Source organism: Alligator sinensis, unplaced genomic scaffold (genome assembly GCF_000455745.1).
Source record: "Alligator sinensis unplaced genomic scaffold, ASM45574v1 scaffold299_1, whole genome shotgun sequence".
In the NCBI taxonomy this organism is placed as follows: domain Eukaryota; kingdom Metazoa; phylum Chordata; order Crocodylia; family Alligatoridae; genus Alligator; species Alligator sinensis.
The window spans coordinates 1,493,281-1,515,541 of NW_005841981.1; the positions used below are offsets into that span (position 1 = coordinate 1,493,281).

Here is a 22,261-nt window from a genome sequence, read left to right on the forward strand (position 1 = left end):
CCTGCTGAGGTTAATAGAACTGTGGAGGTATAAGTATTTTTAGGGTCAGATGTAAATGGCTTAAAGAAATAGTATGAAAAATGAAATCGCTATTCACTAAAGGGAACATTTGTGGCTACTGTTTAGATTTTGTAAATAGATCACAGTGGCAAATAGTCCTATATGCAGTATGAGAAGCTGTAAATGTTGCTTTGTTCTATTTTAGTCATACATATGAATTGTGAGGGAGTGGGGAAAGGAGGGAAGAGCATGAAAAATAAAAATGGAAGGGAATTCCATACAGTATAGTCACTTATGAAATGTCAATTTTGAAATGGGTACAGTAGATTTGAGTTTAGCTTTTTATTGTCTTGTTACATTCTTCAACTTGATTAATAACAGTCAACAGACTGAATTCAATAAACTTTAGATCTTCTGTATTTCTAAAGAAATGTTTTTAAATCTGATTCATTCTTCAGCAATGATGTATTAGTATAGTTTTATAAGAATTTCTATATGCAGTATGTTAAACGCATTGAAGATACTAAATATTTTTAGAACACAGATTTTCTTTTCTCATTTTCCCTTTTTCCAAATATGCGCAAAAGTGATAGTAATAAAAAAGACTGTTATAAGGTCCGCTTTTGTTTTCTTTGACATTGTACTTACTGAAATTTGACATTTTATATTAAAAAAAAAATTAAACATTACATCATCCAAGAGAGAGAGTCTGTGGGAAAGTCTCTTTAGTACAGGCAAAACAGACTCAGGGTAATGCTGACTTGCTGTACTTAATCCCAGTAGTATAAATGTTAAGGCCAAACATGCTGTCATCACTGAAAGCTAAAGCTGTAAACCATGATCAGTGCCATGATGTACATTCTGTCATCATTTGGTAGTGTAATTTGCTAGGAAGATAAAGTTATTATAGGTCTGCCACTGTGGAAGACTAAATGAGTGAATGTATGTTCTGAATAAATGCTATAAGCAAAATGACCAGAATTGGCTAACACTTACCAGTTTACCAGTCTTGGATGGCCTTTCTGCCCCCTCTCACTGTATTGCTATATTGAAGCAGCAGCTGCTTGTTTTAAACAGCAATGAGCTATGTCAAGATATAGCTATTTGTGTATCCTTGTAAGCATACGTGCATGTAACATCTGTGCTGTGTAGAATTGTACATTTATACCCAAGTTTGATTAAAGATGTATGTCATTTTAGGACAACTGATCCAAATGATAGCCCACTTGCTTATGTAGCTCTTTCTCTATTTTACCTCCCTGGGCTTTCTTACCCTCTCCGTTTCTTGCAGTCTTTCTGTCAATGGGGAAAATTGAGTTGCTGCTCTTGTGCCCTTGGCAACATGTGCCAATAAGAGTGGTGGCTTTCCTTTGAGCTCAGCTAGTTTTCAATTGTCTATTTAAAAATTAATAGCCTTAACTGTGCAACTGTGTGTTAGCAAACAATCTATTTGCAGAATTTATTTTGCTATTTAAAGAGCACCCAGAATAAACAGGTCCAAATGACAAGAAAGCCCTCTGTTCCAGCAAGCTCTGTGCCAAGACTTGAAATATATCTGTGTATAAATTGTGCCAATAGTTTGCTAGTTATAAGAGCATCTCCTCATCTCAGAGAAACTTTGCTATTTAGAAAATTTGATTTTTGCAAATTTCTTTAACAGATTAGTTTTAAACAATATTTATGACAGTATCAAGAGCAGACTTCTGTTTCCCTGTGTATGTGCATGTGCACTTGCACTATCCTTTGGGGATAAAAAAACAGATGAAAAATACCACAAAGGTATCATAATCAAGTTGAAAGTTCCATCAGATAGACTCGGAGTATACTTTTCTACCCAAGCGTAAAAGGACTGTATTTTTCAGAAGGAAAGAGCTTGTATTTTTATGATTTAAATGCTAGAACACAATGAAATTAAATTGTCCTTATACTAAGTAGCTAGGCCTAATTTTAATTGTTTTTATGATACTGTTGGTTTTTCAGTACCTAGTCTGTTACAGTCATACTAATCCAAGTGTGCATGATTAGTGTTGGACAGGAGTGCTGGTGACAGAACTATGTCTCCCATGTTTCTACATCCAAAATTTACTGCTATAGTGATGTGAGAAACTAAAATGTGATATTCTTTCAAAGACAGATTTAGAATAGAAATCTGGGTCTTGTATTTTAGATACTAGAAGACAAGAAAAGAATTTGGGATTGTGTTCTATAAACCACAGTTCAGCCTCTAGTTTTTGTATTGACTCTAACTATAACTTCTTATATTTGGGATTAAGCATGTTGGTAAAGGGAATGGAAAGTTTCTATAGCATCTCTGGGGTTTCTTTTTCATGTTTTGTTCTTTTGTCATTCAGTTTCTTTGATACCTAGATTTACAGTGAGCCTGTAATCCTAGTGTCATCAACCTGTAATCTGTCAAGTCCCCCTGAAACCTCCTTCGGTGGCTTTTTTTCCTTGCTGTAAGAAATGCTTGCTGCGTTTTGGTCCAAATTGTGCCTGGCAGAACTTTCTACTTAGTATTTGCATATATACCTATCATAATTAAGTCATAATCTTCTTTTGTATTCTATCAAATGTTATTTTTAAAAAGGTCATCAATTATTTCCAGTCAGTCAGACATGAGGGGTGGTAGGTTCTAAGTATTTTTGAATTTTCACATCATAATTTAGAACTACTGCTTTCATAATGAGGTTTAAATAGCATGCTGAACACTTGCATATCAAAAGGTTAGGATGTCTCTGTAAATGGGAGGAGCTGCCGCCTCCTCCATTTCTTTGTTCTTGAATAGCATCTTCAGCAAGAAGACTAATTTCTGTATTCCTCTCAGATGTAGAATCACTAGCTTTTAAGAAGAAATCGGTTATTCCCACTGTGTGTGTTTGTAACCATTGTTACCTGGTTCTCAGATTTGGCGAAACATTTTGCCGTTAGCTTTTAAACTTTTTAAATTCTTCTTATTTTCCCCTAATTTCTTATTTACCAATTCTAGTCGTGGACTAGCAAGTTTTAAATCTGTCTTGTGGAATATATCAATTGTTTATTTAAAGTATTTGCTTTGGGCTATATTGAAGGCAATGACATTTATATAAGAAGGTTGTGATTTTTTTTTTTTTTTTTTTTTATCAGTTCACATCTTTGCACAATCACCAATTGATCTGTTGTTGTTGTTGTTAGGTTTTTGGGGGTGGGTGACAGATATAAAAACACCGTGTGACAATGCTTTTGAACATTTGGAAGGCCTACAACAAAGGGGTTTAATGAATGAGAAATGATTTGGATGTGAAAAATTCTCCTATAAAGAGACTGAAAAGACCAAAGTTGTGTACCTTTGCAAAGAAATCAAAGTAACATGGAAAAAAGTATATAAAATAATGAATAATATAAATTGGAACTTCTGTTTTCCCAGTTTCATAACACTAAAGGGATGTTCAGCTCAAATTAAAAGGTGGCAAATGTAAAACTGATGAAGAGAAATTTCTTCACACATGTAATTAAGCTTAAACTCACTGTCACAGGATGTCATTGAAGCCAAGATTAACAACACTTACAATGAAAATGGGCAGCCATGGATATCATGGCTATCCAAAGTTGTCATAATTAATTACGCTGATTGTTGTGGAAAGGATATTTAACATTATGCTACTGGGCTTGATCTAACTTAAAAGAACAGCTAATTCTTGTTATACCTCATTATGTTAAACTGGGAACTGTAGAAGACTAGAGCATACTTGGGTTCTGTATATAAATTGGCTACTTCATTTTTTTATTTTTTTTTTTTCCCTGCCTATTTTCTGCCTCTGTGGGCTTGTGCATCCCTAAATGTTTGTTCCCTGCCCTTCCCCCTCTGACTGATTTTTGTCCTTCCCAGAGAAGGATTATTACCCAGTGTCCCAGGGTGACAGAGAAAAAGGATCAGGAAGCCCTGCCCGAGAGGCGCGGCATGGAAAAAAAATAGTGAAATAAAGAAGGGAACACAAAAAAACCACTTACCTGCAGGGGAACCAAGGCTGGAAGGATGAGGAGAAGAGCCCACGCAGTTCACAAACTGCACTTTTGTACAATTAAAGCTGGCAGGTGACGTTACGGAGACGCACCCAGAGATGCACCAGCCAGCAGGGATAAAAGCGGCTGCTGGCAGTGAGGCAGGCATAGCGAGTGAAGAGGCAGAGGCTCTCCATGCTGGCAACGGGCAGAGCTGGCATGAACAGGGAATGCCTGGACGATGGGCAGCAGCTGGGGCAACAAGGCTCCCTTGCACTGAGGGGACCAAGGCAGGACCCCAGGAGGGGAGGAGTGTCGGAGGTGACTTTCCCCTCGTGCCTCTGAAGAGGTTCAGCGGTGTAGGTTCCGGACAACAGAACTACCAGTGCGGCGACCCAGAAGAACAGGTTGAGACCTATTTCAAGGAAGCAGAAGGTTTTTCACCCGAACACTCCCAGGTACCGGCTCAGGAAACTGGGCTGGGAGCAAAAAGGGGAGAGAGACCCTGCAGGACCAGCATTGGGGGAGCACTGCCAAGCATAGGCAGGAGCGCAGGAAGAACAAGCTGGTAGGACACAGGACAGGAAAACCTTTTTGGGGTTCTCTTTTTTTTTTTTCTTTTCTTCGTTTCATTACCCCTGCTCAACAGTGGAACCCATGCTGACCCCAAGAATAGAGGCAACAGGCTCAAAGGGGCCTCGGGCCTCGGGCCAGAAAGAACCAAAGATCCTGCCTCAAGGAGGAGAGAGGAACACAATCAGGCACAAGGAACATCCACTGAAGGGATGCGGCTGTGTTGAGACCTGGTGCTCTGCCAGAGGTTGTAGGGGAGGTGGAGCCCCACAAACATCCTGTGAGTGGAGTGGTCATCCCTGAGGGGACCTTCGAGGCTATCCCCCCACTGAAGTAACATTCAAACATGTGGCAGGTGAGTTTGGGGGAGGCCAGAGGGACAACTGAAGCTCACCTTGGGGTACCCATGAAGCCAGAGAGCGTACACCCTCTACAACACCGGCCAAGGTTGCACACGAGCAGGCATTCGAAGCCAGGCAGGTGCACCCAGCATTTCTGAGCATATTGCATGGAAAGTCCTATAAATATGACATGCAACGTGATTAGAACCCTAATGTTTTTGGAGGATTAGTAACTGCCCAAAGAAGGGGCCATGATGGTGGTTAAACTTAACATACAGCATGATGGGTGACATCACTGCATTTCTGAAAAGCCATACTTGTTGTTTTCATGTACTTTACAGTATATAACTACTATCTCTTGGCATTTTACCAGGTAATATGTTAAATTATGGAATTAGTTTGATAGAGTGGAAAAAATAAGGGGTGAAGCAGTAAATATGTTAAAAGATTTGACTATTGTAGTTGACATTTACGTCAATGGATCTCAGAGGGGTTTTAAGCTGTACGGCTCCTGCATATTAGAGAAGGAAGAGAGGATGTCTCTTCTTCTCTTTAACCTAAGGTTTTTACCTCAATGAAAAATGGAGTTGAGAAGTATGGAGTTGCTTTTATAACTAATAATAGTTGAATTAATAACTTAGAAATCCTTGCAACTTAGCCAAGACATTAATGGTTTTCACATTGCTTAATTTTGAAATTATGAAAAGCTATTAGAATAAATTATGTAATTTTAAAAGGAAGAACCATGAAATAGCTCCTTTAGAAGATTTTAGATCTTTAATTTTCAAAATTCTGAAAAGAACATAAAACTCTAACCTTTCAAAATGAGGCAGAAAACTTTAAGTTGCAAGTAGCACTAGTAAAGGGTAGGTTATACCTTGATTACTCCCTGTGGTAAGCGTGGTAAAATCAAGCCACTATAAGAAACGGGTAATGCAGCTTATGGTTTCATTGTGCCTTCTAGGTTTCCTTTCATGTATCATGTAGGACAGTGGTCAGTAACATTTTTTAGCAGTGGGCTGAAATGACTCACTTTGGACACCATAGGTTGCTGACCCCATCATAGTACACACAAGGGGTACCCTGATTTTGGTTGGTTGGTTGGTTTATTTTTGTTGACGTTGATGGAAATTTTCCTGTTGACTTTAACAGGGCCAAGGTTTGTATCCACTGTGCTTCTAATTTAACTTATTTTGAAAAGGTTTTGCCAATTGAATTATGAGCAGATCTATCTGCTAATGGAACTGGTATTTAGAAAACTCTTCATCTTGGTTCAAACTAATTGTTTCATACCTGGTGTATTAAAACTAGAGGAGGATTGCCATGTTTTTGGGCAACAAGTGTAGTGTGGTATGGGTGGGCAGATGAGGATTGTGAATCTTATGCAAAGAGTATTACAATGCTTTCATATAAATTAGTGCCTCAGCAGTGCCTTTATATAAATCACTAACTGAGAGTTAGCATGAGACTACTGGAGGAGGAGGTCACGTCTACCTTCTGGACTTGTTACGCCTTCCTCTGAAGTATCTGATGTTGGCCATTGTCAGTTAAAAGAAACCAGGTTGACCTCAGTTCTGATATACAGCACAGCAGTTCCCTTGTTCTTTGTGTTAGGTCCCGAAGTAAAGTAACTACAGGTCCAACATACGGATTTAAGCTGGGATTCAAGTCCCATGCTATAACAGTAGTAGTAGTAGTAGTAATAGTAATAGTTGTTCTTACTCTACTGATCTGGCTAGGCTTTTCTCATTATGTTTAAATGTTTACAGAAGAAAACAATATTCACAAACCACCTTATTTACATAAGCTATGGTACAGGGGAACTATATTACGAGCAATCTTTATGACAAAACCACTTCTTAGCGCTCTGCCCAACCGGAGTCTTCTTAATTTACTCATTTGAATTTATATTTGCCTCAGCTTTTTAGTTTTCAAATTTTAATACTGAAATGTACAAACTCTAATGTCTCTCTTGCTCCAATACTTTTTCTTAATTGTGACTTCGCTTGGTCAAGATACAGAATTGAGATTTCATTAGCTGGTGTCTTGAAAGAAATGTATAAACATATGAAACTACATTTTGCAGTATTCAAAAATTAAAAATTTCCAGTCTCATTATTTTGATGCAGAATACCATCTCTATTCATATCAATGTTTGGCAGTTCTAATATCTAGTACTTTTGTTCTCAATCTTTTTAGACTTGAGGCACCCCTTGTTTGGCTCCATAAAAGTTACGAAGGGGAACCTGAGCTAAGCAACACCCCGTTTCAAAAACGAATGTATTTATTACAGAATATGCTTCCTTGCAGAGGGGCTGGGTATTGGGACAAGGCAGTGGCTAGGCAGGGATGATCATGAGCCTGCCTTTATCTCCTAGCACCTCATAGCACCCTTCAAAAGTTCTCATAGCACCCCAGGGTGCCCTGGGACCCTAGTCAAGAATCACTGATCTAGTTGTACAATTTCTTGCTAAACAAGTATGTTAGAGTTCCTAAGATTGTTGTATCTAATAAAAGCTCTGGAGAATAAAGCAATCTATACGTTAGTTTTGTATTAGCTTAGAATGGAGCTTTTGTTAGGTCATTTTATTTTTAAAAATCAGTTATTTTTTTAAAAGTTAATTAGGAGACTGTTAGTTTGATTAAGGGAATAGCAGCTGACACTGGAATCGGTATATTTCTATTTCTAAGAAAGCTACATGCATGCAAGTTCCTTGACGGTTTGCTGATCCTGCCAATCATGAGACCATGACATAAGAACTTTAGGCTTATGAGTTAAAAATCATGTTTGACTCTGTCGTTATTTTATTTTTTAAATTTTAAGCTAGACCTTAAAGCTAAACTAAGGTTGAAATGGTATATGCATTGCTTTCTGGACTACTTAATTGTTTCATTGAAAGTAACAGTTTGACCTGTTTGTCCTCTTAGCAAAAGGTTGGAAGGAAATGGACATACAAGTTATAGTTATGCTGAAGTGGATGATTTAATGTTTTTCTTTAACCTTCTTCTTAACATGTGTTCCTCTCCCCCATTTCTAACAGAAAAAAATACTGTGAATTAAAAACAGCTTTATTTCTGGTTTGTGTTGATGCATGTACAGAATTACATCACACGGGGACTAAGGTTCTCAGACCTGCCAGAAGTTTCATCATGCTCTGGTGTATGGTATGGTTGTTTCAAATCCTTTTATTTAAGAAGTCATTCTAACTAATTAGTTAATCCTCTAGCCACCCTCTTCCTCCCAGTGTTTTTGTGTAAAACCAGATTCAGGTTCTACATCTGCCCACAGTGTCTATCAGGGTTTTTTTTTTTTTAATTTAAAATCTTATTTTATTAATTTTTAAACTGTATTTTCTCACCGGTATCTGTTTTTTAAACTTTTTTTCTCACTGGTGTGAAAATGCTTTTAGAACATTAGGGATAGGGACAGAAGTTGCACATCAACCAGTTTGTCATCAAAAACTGGTTTCAACTTGTAACGGAACATAAGTTCAGTGCGTATAAACCAGTTTCAAAATGGCTGAAACTGGTTTAAGATAAACCTGGTTGAATATAGTATCAGACTTAACTGATTTGGGTCGAACCAGTTTATGAAACTTCTGTCCCAGACCCCTTCCTGATTCCTGTTTTAAATCGGAGTCCCCCAGCATCCCAGCGTGCTTTCTAGCCCTGGGCTGGACTGCCTGCTCCAGCAGAGAAGGGCTGGCAGGGAGGTGGGGAGGCAGAGACTGCCCCTTCCCCAGCAAACCCTGGTTGGGGCCAGGGAGGGAGATTAAGTGTCCCTTTCTCTGAGTACAGAGTTGCCCTGCCCTGTTTAAAAATTTACTGCTGGCTGCAACTGTGGACTACAAATCCCAAAGGCACCTGGAAGTAGGAAGAGGAAGTGATGAGCAACCCTGCAGAGTCTTGGTGCTGTGATTGTGGGCTGCAAATCCCAGAGACCTCGGAGACACCATGAAGAGGAAGCAAACACACAGCCCGTGCTGACTGTGCCAGCGAGCTGTGCTCTAGTGCCCCCTGGCTTCTAGTGCCCCTCGGCCAGAGTCGCTGCAGGCATGTGGCTGCATTTCCTGAATCAAAAGTGAATGTCTGTTCAGTTGTTTCTCAGTTGAATCTCTGCAGCTTAGACTAAACTGCAAAGACTGAATCGATTCAGCCTTGGGCCTTTTGACTTAGCCAACAAAGCTGACACAAACCCATCAAATATGCAAAGAAGACGGAATAAATTTTTTTTTTCCTTGTCTTCTAGAAATATTGATGAGGTGCTAATTATAACAATAGTAGATTTAATAGTAAAAATGTGTGAGCTGCTATTCCTTAAAAAAAAAAAAAAAAAAAAAAAGTTTGTGTATGGATCTTGTTTTCCTTATCAATCATGTATCCTGAAATTACAAACTGGTGCAAATTAAGTGTTGTGGTAATTAGGCCAAGCAGTATGACACTAATACAGAAACCCACAAGTTCTGCCAAATGCCATAAAAATAAATTTTTTGCAAATATTATCCAAAGTTTAGGAAATTTATGAGGAAATATATCTTCCTGTTCTTTGAAAAGTTAATAAATTCTGAGAGTTCATACTAGAAGTGCAATTTAACTTAGAGGTGTTTTTTTCCTAGTATACACTGGTACGTAGCATGACTTTCCTTTTTAAAAGCAAAACTACAGGTTGACATCATGGGGTTGGGAGGTGTTTCAAACTGGAGGGGGAGGCTTTTCTAAGCTTTGAGTGGTAGAAGTGGTAAATGAGAGGAACTCCTGAGCTCTTTGTACTCTCTCTTAGCTCCTTTTAACATGCCTTCCTCCGTCTCTTCCCCCCCCCCCCTTCATCATGCACCAGGCAGAATGTAATGCTATATTTTGATGTCTCATTACCAGCATATTTAACTTGTCAATAAATCTTTCTGTTCATGTGCAGATTGATGACCTTTATTTTTAAAGTGGAAACCCAGAGGGGGCATGAGCTGATAAATAAGCTGACTTTTATGTCAGTGTATAGATTATATGTTTTATTATGCCCTTTATAATGTTATGGCCCTAATGATAGCAAAAGCTTCAAAGCCTCTGCTGAGTTGACTTTAACACAATAAGATTTTCTCATGTGCTTAGCTTCCTGGTAGCTGAAGAGATAGTGAAATGATGATATAATTACAAGATTCAAGAGCGAGAAAAAGGGAGTCTGTATCAACGTTAAAGCTTTTTTTTTTGGCAGTGCTTACTTAAATTCAGCGACTGACTTTCTGGAATAAAGATGCTGAAAATGCATGTGAAGTGTTTCTTTGAGGCATGGTGTGAAGGCTGATCAGGCATATTCTTGTGATCTCCTCTAAGTCTGTGCAAAACCAAAGAAAATCAAACTTGACATTCCTGATCTTTCAAGCATTAAAAAAAAAAAAGCATGTGCATTTAGTTATCCATTATACATCCCAAATAGTAATAAAAGAGCACAGGCCCAGTACTTTAAGTAAAACTCTTACTCTTAAAACTAAACTGTTGACTCTGAAATAGCAACTACTTTCATTGCCATGATGCTAAACCCTGATTAACTCCAGTGACATGTAGGTCATGCTAGGAACTCTTATCTATTTAATGAGACCATCTTACCATGCTACTTAAATGCTTTTAATAGCTAATATGTGATTGTCTAACAGCTCTGGCATACAAAATATTAGTTAGTGATTGTTATGTTAGCAGATTAGAATACAGTAGGAAATTCTCATCCCAGACTTTTCAGTTGGACGGTCCTGAAATGAATTTCAAAGGAAACAGGCAGGCAAGGTTCTTTGGTTAGGTGTGATATCTTTTATTAGACCAACTAATAACTAACAGTTGGTCTAATAAAAGATATCACATCTACCCAAAGAACCTTGCCTGCCTATGTCCTTAGACCAACACGGCTACAACCAAAAACTTTCAAAGGAAATACCATTTTATTACTACTCCTATGGTGTGCAACTTGTAGTTGCTTCACAATCCTCTGTAAGCAGTAAAAATCGTTTGTAGTAATGCATCATAGTATGCAGTAATATTTTTTTTTCTCTTTGCAACGAGGATTAGAAAGTTTTGTGCAGGCATTTTTGCCCTAACCTTCTTCAAACCTAGTTTCCCTTCAGTGAAATCAATTGATATCAATGCAGTTATCTTGGTTTTTAACTGAGTGGCTAAAACAAAGACTGTTGCTAAGAGAAGATAATCTTAAGTGAAGTGAAAGTGAAAGAGATCTTTCTGATGTGGCTTAGTTTCATACAGCATGAAAACAAGTCCTAAAATCAGTGTATGTCACATAAAAAGATGAGCTAATAATGTAATGTTGTTAATCTCATTTTATTACTAGCATCCTTGTAATGCCAACTAGAAGCAATCAAATGAGTGGGTCTTTAGATCTGTGCGGGTCGGGAGCGACCCGAGCCCTTTTCCGCGCTGCACGTGGGCTGTGGCCAGCAGCCCGGGCACGCTGGGGCGGAGAGGGAAGGCCTTCGCTCTGGAATTAGGCACGGACACGTATCGGTAGTTTAAAAGATTGTTTACTTACACCGAGATGGCAATGGTGTAGGCTGGAAAGCTTGATTAAGTTGCAGTTACAGACAGACAACACAGACGGTCTCGTGGAGGTTGCTAGGCTCCACGGTGCAGAGCTCCGGATGCTCTGGGTGAACGAGCCACCAAAGTAGAATTCGTAAGTACGTCTTATAAGAGTTGCGTTCGAAGACGGGAAGAGGTGGGCGGTGGATCAGGCCGCCACGCTCCTCTGGATCTCACACAGGGTTTCTATTACCCTGCCGTGTACCCAGAGTCCCCACGAGATGGATGTGGAGTCCTCTTCGGCTTGGGTGGAAACTGCTCAAGCCTCTTATACGGCTAACAGGCCAATCATTAGCCGCCACGTGTGAATAATTTAGCACTAGCCAATCACGGGGAACAAATTTGCATACCGGTGGCGGGAACTCTTTTGCACCGTGCATTCCTCTTGCAACTCGAGCAATGCACTCTGCAAAAGAAGCTGCAGAAAAGACGGGAAACTGGTCCCTGCACCAGGGTTTCCTCTGCTACAGGAAACTCTCCCGTGCAATGCTCTGCAACTTGGCGGGGATAATTCTGGTGCCGAAGCGCACACACAATCATGCTTTTTGGGTCAAGACAAGATCCAGCTACCCATATTTAACAGGGATGATACTTTTCCTTTCTCCAAGTCGACTAGGTTGCCAGTGTTTATTGGTTGGTACGGTGGGTTTGTTGTAATTTGGAACATGTTTTTGGAATAGGCAAAGATGGTTAGACAAAGCACTATCCAAGTCAGAGGGGCTAAGGGTTGTACCCTGCACAGAGGCTGTACCACAATGCCCTTTTTGTCACATCCCCGTGTTAAATGTTAAGTTTCACAAATATTGGCCTTAATTATTATGAACATTGTAAGAAACCAAAGGAGAGTAGCGTAGATGTCCTGAAGTATAAGCATTTTGTAGTATCTTTTTGGTGGGTAAAAGAGTGATTACACTATGTTTTCTAGTCTAAGGACATTTTTTCCCCTGCTTTAGAAAAGAGTGTTTGTATGGAAATATGAATGTTGGCTTGAAAAAGCAGTTGGTTACAGCCACAGGAATCCAGTCTTTATTAGCTTGAGGAAGTTGGAGTCTTCATGAGCTGTCAAGTTTTCAGCCTAGCAACACCTCTAGCCAAGTGTTACACATAATTACTAACCTTCTGGGTGCCAGTTTCTGCAAGCATGTTCATAACTATCACTGAACTTTACTCTTAGCTAAATGTTGCCTTTCTTTTGATTTATGAAATGATGGGTGTGAACTACTAATGAAATCAGTAGTTGAGCAAAGGAGTAATAATAAGCTCCTGGATAGCCAGCCCATTGAGTTATCAGCATACAGGACAGATACGTTTATTCAATAGTTTGAGGTTTTTTAGAGTCCAAAAACAATGCATGTGGAATTTTTAATTGGCTTTGACTAACTGAACAAATACATCTCCAACTCCTCTAATTCTGCATGAGTTTGCTAATGTGGTATATACCTTTTGCAAAATCTCCAGATGGGTGGCTAGAGATGCTAGAATTTTTCATCAGTTTTTTGTCCTAGAGTAGACTCTTTCGTGAACTGATTTTTGTTTCTGTAGTGCCAGTTTATGTTTAGTTTGTTTCTTTTCTTTTTTTTCCAAGTGGGTGGAAAACAGGATTTAGGGGAGGGTCTGGTGTTCCTTTGAAGTGAAGTTTTGAGAAGGTGGAGGTTTGCTTCCAATATTAAGAAGATATGTTTATACTCCTGCTGTCTCTCTAAGGTTAAGAGCAGGCAGTGGACCACAAGACGGCACGTTTTGTTTCTTGAGATATTCACTACAGCTGAGATGATTGTGTGCTTTGATTGGTATTTTGTTAGTAATAATGATGTATCATTTCTTGAATGAGATGTATTCTCTTTTCAGTCCTTAAATATGGAACCGTCATTTGATGTGGGGAAATGAGTTTAAAGGTACCTTTGACTCTTGACAGTTATAGTTCCTGATGTATTTACTGCTTCTGTTTGGGTGTTAGCTCCCAAAAGCGGCTGAAAACAGAAAGGACACTAAGTGGCTAAAATACAGAAATACTCTGTTTATGAGACTACTTAGTATTCCCTACAGATTGTAGATGTTATGCACCTATGTAATATATACTAAATTTGGAAACAAGCTCTGATTTTTCTGAAGGGTTCCCTCCTCCCCATCAGCAGCTAATAGTCCAATTGACAAATGGCAGGAAGGAAATGGTGACAGTAAAAATAACACAAGGTTAAGTTGGCAGAACATAGCTTTAACCATCACATCTTTCTGTCATTTTAAATAAGCCGTTACTAATTGTTAGGCAAGTCAGATTTCTTTCCACTCTTCCTGATTTGTCTTATTGTTTCCTGTGCAGGTTATCATTTAACGGGAAAGGGAAGGTCAAATGTAAGCGAGTTTGTCCTCTCCTCTCTCCCTATGTATTTGAAATTTCGTTTTGCAGAGAAAATGAAAACAGATTTGCATAGGGTAAGAGTAATTCCACTGACATTTCAAAATATGGCATTTCATGTACTTGCATACTTAAATAGAGGCATGTACTGTAACCATGGGCTTCTGAAAACAGTCAACCTTTCTGTAGTGGGATTGGAAGCTTAGCAACCGTTCCTGCACACGGTAGGACAAGCCTCCAAAGATCAGTGCCAAAGGAAGCCTAGGAAGGAGAAGCCATTGCTGGGGAAAACGGAAGCCCTCGGGGAGTGGAGCAGTTCAGACTTATTTTGAATTTTGGAACCAGCATTAAATGGATCAATTTCTCCTGAACCTTCTTACTAGAACTGGCTTCTAAATTGAAGTGATTACTGTTAAACTAAATAGAGCTACAGTACACCCTTGGGAATGCTATACATCTCTTCCTAACCTCCCCAATCACTGAGCTTTTATTTTCTAAGCTCAGGATAGAGTTCAAAAATCAAACTTTGCAGCACAACCTTCTGGTACGTTTTGCCTTTTCATAAACCTTTTCAAGTAGCTTCCTAGCAGTTTCAAAACTGTATTGCTGGGAATAAAAATAGCAAATCCTGGTCCTGTGAGCTCTCTTGGGCACAGTCTACCTTATCTTGGTGAGGAAAGGTGGTAGGTGCTTCCTCTGGGAGTAAATACTGCTTTCAGTACTTGTTTTAAGCTCTTCAACATGGAATATGTTACTATTTAATTTTCAGCTTGGGCAAACCAAATTTTCTTGCATGTATCTTTTCCCTCAAAACACCCTTGTAGTTAAAGAACAAATTGGATTTAAGACGACTGTTTGGAACCCTAAAACGGAAAAGCTGTGTGTGCTCTCTCTCTTCTCTTGGGAATACAGTAGGATTTGTAAGGTATTTACCCTTGTGTGATAATGTGACTGCCATTTTAAATTTAGACAGAAAATACTGAGAACTTCAAGAAGCATATTTGGTTACAACTTAATGCTTTAAAACTGTGCACTTGCAGTGCTTTGCAAAGGGAATTAAGTCTCATTGTCACCATTTTTCAGGCGGGATCACTAACAGTAGGACCTACTATCTTTCCTGTCTTGCCTTCCCTGCTGGCTCCTTAAGGTGCCAGTCAGTCTCACCCCTGCTCTCTTTTTCTCCCACCCCTCGTCCTGCTTGTAGGCATTTTACCCTTGGTCAGTCCATTATTTTTAGTTAATCCTGACACCACAGAGCAGTTTGTGGCTGTCTCTAATGAAAGTGGGTAGAAATACTGTTCAGATTGATTTGGTCATGTCATAATTCAGTGCCTTACCATTTAAACTGCCAGCATTGCCCAGAAGGGGCGGTGGCAGTATGTCATTATTTTGGGATGGTTCTCCCCCTTCCCTTTAGTTAATCTTTTCCTGCCCCCCACTTTGATCTAAAATGAGACTGAAGAAGAAAGATTCCAGCTTATTATAATTGTTTTCAATTAAATATTTTTATGTGAATGACCAGTGGCATCATCTTAACTTCAGTCTTGGCTGGACAGATTCCTTTCCTGATAACTTTTTGATGTGTTCGTGCTTACTTAGACAATTGTAGAAGAACACTAACTTGTACAATGTCAAAAGCTTACAAAACATATGAAATGAAATTGTTGTAGACAGCAGGGCACATACCAAGTAGGTTTTCTTTTCTCTCCTGGATAATTTAATGTGGGAAGGAGGAGACTGGCAGGGATGCAGCTGCCTGCAACCCTGAAGCCCTTACTCATCAAGTGTTTAGTAACAGTATTATTACGTTTGCATTGTAGACCGGGGACAACCCAGGTATAGCCTGCAGGCTGAATCTAGCCCATAGAGCCATGTCATCCAGCTCACAGGACTCCCCACAGGTCCAGAAATTTGGTGGCAGGAGGGTGGCAATAGCATTAACTGCTAGAGCTGCAGCAATTAATGCTGCCACTGCTCACCCTGCCACCACATTTCGAGACCCATAGGGACCCCCCACAGGCTAGATGACATGGCTTCACAGGCTGGATCCAGCCTGTGAATTGGCCCCACGGTAGATCCAGCCCACCGCTATAGGTCAGAATGGCCATTTTGTGCAGCTTGTTGGTGGAAGTAGGGGTGTTTTATTGTTGTATTTGTACAGGGCTCAACATTGCAAGGTCCTGATCTACAACTTGGACTCCAAGGCACTAAAACAAATAATGATGGATAATCATATTTCTAGCAGCTGAAATGTGTGTGGGAGGTAATTATTTCTAAAATTATAGTTGCTCATTTCTGTACATCTTAAAAATGATCATGACTAAAGGCAGGATTTTTTAAAAATATACTTTGTTCCCATTTTTTTAATACTTTTGAAATAGAAAACTGTTTAATAAAAAATTCCTAGAGGAGGGGAAACAAGCATGTTTAGTGCACAATTTCCTAGCTTTGTATGTTTTAAATGGTTTATTGAACTCTCACCAACAATGTTAAGACTGCACCCCACTTTCCTTCTAGTGTCTTCCTGTCTCTGCAGACTGACCGTTCAGAACCCCCTCATCTTCTACAAAAGGGCAGGACTTCCTGTATCCGTGTCTGACTCTCTCCACCTCCTCCCCCTAAAGTCAGCTTTGTGATAGAGGTTGGGATCTGCACTATGTAGTCCACTTGCTCTCCTGAAGTGGCATACCAGGATGGGTAGAGTTGTAACAATATGTAATACAAGGTCAGGTCCTGGATCCCATGAATAAGGGGCTCTACTGAATGTTTTGATCCTTTCATATTGAATGCCCAAGGTTAATTTGTCTGCTTACAGAGCATTTTGCTGTTGGATCTATGTTAAGGAAAATACAGTCTGTTTGATATTATGTAGCAGATTAAGTACTTTGAATCCTCTTACTAATAGGCAGAGTTGGGGCTCCATTTGTTTACTTTAATAGCGGTTTAATAATGTCTAAATGGCTATATGGTTATCACATAAGGCCTTATTTAGGCACCAATGTTGTTGTTGCCACCATTGTTTTACTATGAGAGAAAAATAAAAAGTTTCTGGGAGGGTATGTGATTTCAGAATTCTTACTTTTTAGTCCATGATTTGAGTATTATGCTGGATGGAAGATTTTGTATGTAAATTCTATAAAACTCCCAAACGCTTTATGATCTGACCGTGTAGTTTTACTGAAATAAATTTTGCCACTTTCTTTCATTTTTATGCAATTGCAACAACAACAAAAAATCATGTTTCAGGTTTTATACCTCCTGTTTGCATTTTTTTTAAGGAAGCCTGCTGCTGTTACAGGGCAGAAATCATTTAGGTTCTGTTCTGCTTAGAAATTCCTAAATTTTTTTCAGCGTGTTTTGTGGGTGGGTGGGTTTCAGCCCTCTGAAATGAGTAGTTTCTGCAGGATTTTTGTTGTCATCTTCCTTCTCCAGAGGGATGTTGCATCAAGGCAGCCCTTCTGATTTGGTTTAGGCTCTTCCTGATAGAATCAGAACTAGGATCTAGAATAGAAACCATGATCAGGGATTGTAGCAGGAGCTAGTGGTGGTGTATAGCTCCTTTGAAATACTTGTTAGTTTTTTCCATGGACTGCTGAAGTGAATTGTGACTAATGAAATTGTCCTTGCTCACATCATCCTGACAGGTTGACCTAAGGCTGTCTATAGCATTTTAAGTGACTCTCTTAACCCTTAGAATGAATATACTCCTTCTCACTATCCAGTCTGATATTTATCTGACCCTCAGCACCACTGTATTTGAGTGCTGCACAATTTTTTAATTTACTTCTTACAATACTGCTGTGAGGTAGGGAAATACTAATATCTGCATTAACATAAGGCAAACTGAGACACAGAGGAACTATCACCCACCTTAATTTGAAGAAATGGTGTGTGGTATCACAGAGTAGCCAACAGGTCTTAGCTAGTAAAATCCTAGAAAGCACAAAGCCATTTGTAGTTTACTTCAGCCTGATAAGTGATAACACACTTGAGAACCTTGGGCTGCCTGCTTGTATTTACACTGACCTACTAGTAATTGTGTGAATAACAGCTATTTATTCACACCAGGGTTTTAGCACCTATTAGCTAACACAGTCCTTACAATAATTTCTAATGTAGACACAGCTTAAGTGACTTGTCCAAGGTCACCCAGGAAGTCAGTGGCAGAGGAAGAGATGAACCTGGGTCTCTCAAGTCCCTGCCTGGTATCTAAGCACGGAACCATTCTACTTCTCATGTTTAAACCCCTCCCAAGTGGACTGTGCATTATATGCATTATTGGTTGCTTTTCTTCCTCTGTGTCAGAGCTAATAAGCCTATCTGGGTTTCATACCAGCTTTTTCCTGTTCTCAGCCCCTGGTGCAGGTATCTCGATCAGCTTATTTCCAAGGCTGAGAAAATATGATAATTGGCAACACAGGCTAGAGGGAAAGGTTCTTGGCAGAATAGGTCAAGGCCAACTGGGACTTTATGCAAACAGAAGTCTGAATGTAGCTATACACAGATTCTCCCTTCATAGAACTTACTAAGCATTTTCTCCAAACATAGGAAGTGTGCCAGTCCTTGGGTAAAAGTCACCTTGGTGCTGGCCAGTTTACTAAAAATGTCAGCCTCATGATAGCCAAAATGTGACATAGAAAGTGATGTAATTGGAACAGTTGCGTAAAAGGACAGAGTAAAACTTCAGTGAGCGTACTTTGCCCTGTACTTCACGGGAAGATATTGTCAGATACGCTTTTACAAAATGCATGGCATCTAGATAGGCTGAGATGAGGTGGGGAAAGGGGGAGAAATAACTTTCTTTGAAACTATATTAACAGTTTTTCTTTCCGTGCAACACTATTTATGGATTTAATGAAGTATGTTGTAACCTCATATTGTCTGCTTGTAATGGAATCTGTTTATATATTTTTTTAAAGTTGCCTTCAGAAGGGCTAGGTTTGGGCAGCTGGAAAGTGTTGTATTAGTATGTTGTAGATACTTAAGTATAGTGGTTGTGGAGTTCAGTGGAGGTGTCAGTTTTGCTTATGAACTGTACATCTACGTATTGATGAGTTCTGTTGAAAAAGATAATTGCAAAGGATTTCAAACAGAGAATGTAATCCCTCACCTTTCACTTCTTATATTTTTGCTAATGTTAATACCTTTGCACTTAAGCTACATTCCAGTATCATCACTTTTCTATTAAGCACTTGGTACTGAGCTGCTTGGATATTACCTAATCCTAATTTAAAACCAAGTAATACTGCATTCTGTAACTGACTCATGCCTCCCCCTTTCAGTCTGCTCTTTATACAAAATCAATGATGCTGCTTAAAAATTGAAATTCTATGGCTATTCCACACGGTTAATTGAAATGAAAGGTTTGAAAGTTAAGCTTCTGTACATCACTTTTATTAAAATATCCGGGAAGAATCTGTTTTATAAAGATGTAAGGGATATACAAAGTTCTAGGAGCATATTGCTTCATATGTGGAAATAATTGCAACTTGACTATAGCGATTATTTTAATTGAAACTCTAATAGGGTATAAAAGATTTCCAACACTGTTTGAAGTCAGCAGTTCTTTATTGAGTGTCCTTTGGGTTCAAATTGGAAATAAAACGCAAAATAAAATATTGAAACATTTCTCATTGGTTCAGAGGACCATGGTTAGTGCTAATCACATACCATGTTTTTTGAACATTGAAGTACTCCCAATTGACAGCTTTTGCTTTATGAATTACAACAGTAAATTGGTATTAACAAACTGCAAGTACCTGTTCCATTCAGTAGTTCCATCTTAAGGAGGTTAGCTGGTGCAACTTGGAGTAATGATAGTGTTTCAGTAGGTTGATAATACCTCTCAGTGGTAATTCCTTGGAGTGGTAGCTAAGGACACCCAAGAGTCTTTTTCAATAAGTTTGCACAGTTAAGCTGGTACTTGTCAGGAGCCAGGGCATCTTGTAGAAATACAGTAGTTTCATCCTATTCCACATACAGTAGCTGTAGAGATAGGTATCAAAAGTATAGATCTGTATGGGGAAGGAAGGCTGTCACATCCTTCAAGGTGCAGAGGATAGAATGGGTTTTGCTTTAAGTAAGTGCCAAACCATGTGAAGCTTTGTGTTTTGATGGGGAAAAATCTTTTGACCACTGTGCAGTGTGTAACATCTTTGCAGGATTTACAAAACGTAATAGATTTGTCTCCCCTTCTCTGCCTTCCACCCTAAATATTTTCATAGTAGTAGCTTCTCTATCAGGAGTTAATTTATGCAAGTATTATGGCAGTGGTGCTTAACCTTTTGGTCCTACAAGCCAGATGAGTGGTGCAGGGCTGGTTCATAGAGCAGATGGGACTCTGTGCATTGAGACTGGGCTCCCAGGTCCTACACCAGCACCGCTCACTGAGACCAGGCCCTGGGGCCCCACATCACCCCTGCATGCTAGTATTAGACCCCATGCTGGCCCCATGTGCCTTGATCTGGCACTGGGTTAGGGTTAGTTTAGTGTAATGAATAAAAACGTTTTCATTTATCCTCCACCCACACATCAGGCTTCTTTGGATGGTATCAGGAAAGTTAAATCCACTTTTTTTGTAAAGGAAGGGGAGAAATTAATTCCAAAGTCAAAGTGATTTCATGGTGAATGCCCTGTCAGGTGTCTGCCACTTCACCAAAGGGAGCATCAATTCTAGCATGTCATCTGAGTACACTTGCTGTGGTAACACACACGCACATGCACACACAATTTTTAGATGAAATTCTTGGGTGATTGATTTCAAATCATTCAGGACTTTTTAGCTTGAGCTTTCCTTAGAAATATTCAGAGACACCTTGTAGATTATTGGAACATGGGTGGTGAAAGTTCTTGGTACGACTAACATTTCATAATCTTAAGAGTATAAAATTAGATGATGATTTGAGAGAGTTTGATTGCAGTTTTAACACTACATTTTATTTGAGTATATGAAAGCACACTGTAAAATGGACAGCAACATAAGGAAGAATCCATTTGGCTTCATGTTAGAAATTATTACATGCAAAATGTACTATAGCCAGGTATGAATAATTTTGACACTGTAAACTATCATGATCTATTTATTTTTATCCACTTAATTATGGCAAATGAAATACCATTCAGTAATAATGTAGGACACTAAAAACAAACAGCAATAACAAAAATGCCCTTAGTTGCATTTAAATTTAAATAAAAAATACCAGTTAAGTACAATGGGAATATTTTTCTCCATTCCCTTATTTGTTTAATAAAGGAACATTAAGCAAGGTTCAGATTCTTAAGCCTTCATTCCTGGGATCCCTTTAATACAGCTGTATTAATACTGAGTCCTTTCTGCAACAGTAAGAATTTCTTCTTTTGAAGCTATTTAGAATAATACTAGTGACATTTCTTGTGTTGAACTGGGGCTTCTTGAAGCAATATATTTTGTGTGTTTTATAAGGCATCATGGGATATGTATTTAATGGTGCTGATGGAGGCAGAATTTTAAGTCCCTACAATCGCATTCCTTTTTTCCTTAGACCTTTGCCATACACAATGTACCATTTAAAGTTCACCAGTAGTTGAGGTGTCCATATAGGATTTTAATTATTTTCTTTGTTACAGTCCTAACATCTTCATGGTAGAGTAAATACCATGTTGCTGAAATTCAACTATATTGTGGAAATATATTAGATCATATTTGTCATAGCTTTGCCTTCAAATTGTATTTTATTTTTGCTTCACAGTGCAGGCCCCAAAGGTGATAACATCTATGAATGGAGGTCGACTATTCTAGGACCTCCAGGCTCAGTATATGAGGGTGGAGTTTTCTTCCTTGACATCACATTTACACCAGAATATCCATTCAAGCCTCCAAAGGTAAGAGAGCATTAGCCTACTGTTTTATGCTGCAAATATTCTACCAGTTAGTGAGTGCTACTCAATACTGACCAGACACTCAGTGCATTTGAAATCTGGTCAGTTAAAAAAATTTATCTTGGCTTTTTTTTTTTTTTAACTTCAAGTACTATGTCTGTATTTCCTGGCCAGTTTCGATAGCTTTTTCAATCACCTTCCTTCCCTCCACTTCAGGGGATGATGGAAAGATCCTACACAAAAAGAGGAAACCAACAGCTTATAAACTTACTATATACAATGTGCTGTGAAATGCACAGAGTAAGAACAGAAAGCAGAGAAAATATCTGATTTTTTTTTTCTAATCTCTGTGGTAAACATGGATGTTTTTGTAATAACAGTAATGATGATAATTTAAAAAAATATCAGATAGCAGTGTAATTTAAGTTTCCAGGGTTCTGTTAGGATTTTGCTTGTTGTTGATTTACACTCTATACTGGCGATCGCTTTGGTGGTTTCTGGATGCAGATTATAATTAGAAAGCCTCTTGTGTTCTAGCAGTATACCATTGTGAGTAAATATTGTTTTATTGTTCATG

The 22,261-nt window shown here is 38.9% G+C and overlaps 1 protein-coding gene across 2 annotated transcripts in view; it reads left to right on the plus strand.

The window, feature by feature from the left end:
* LOC102380731 (ubiquitin-conjugating enzyme E2 E1) overlaps window positions 1-22,261 on the plus strand; it is a 57,970-nt gene that overhangs the window by 21,698 nt on the left and 14,011 nt on the right. For both annotated transcript variants that reach the window (XM_006021186.3, XM_006021190.3), the window contains exon 3: window positions 21,555-21,687. In XM_006021186.3, the coding sequence (XP_006021248.1) occupies window positions 21,555-21,687 (133 nt within the window). The remainder of the gene's footprint in view (window positions 1-21,554; window positions 21,688-22,261) is intronic.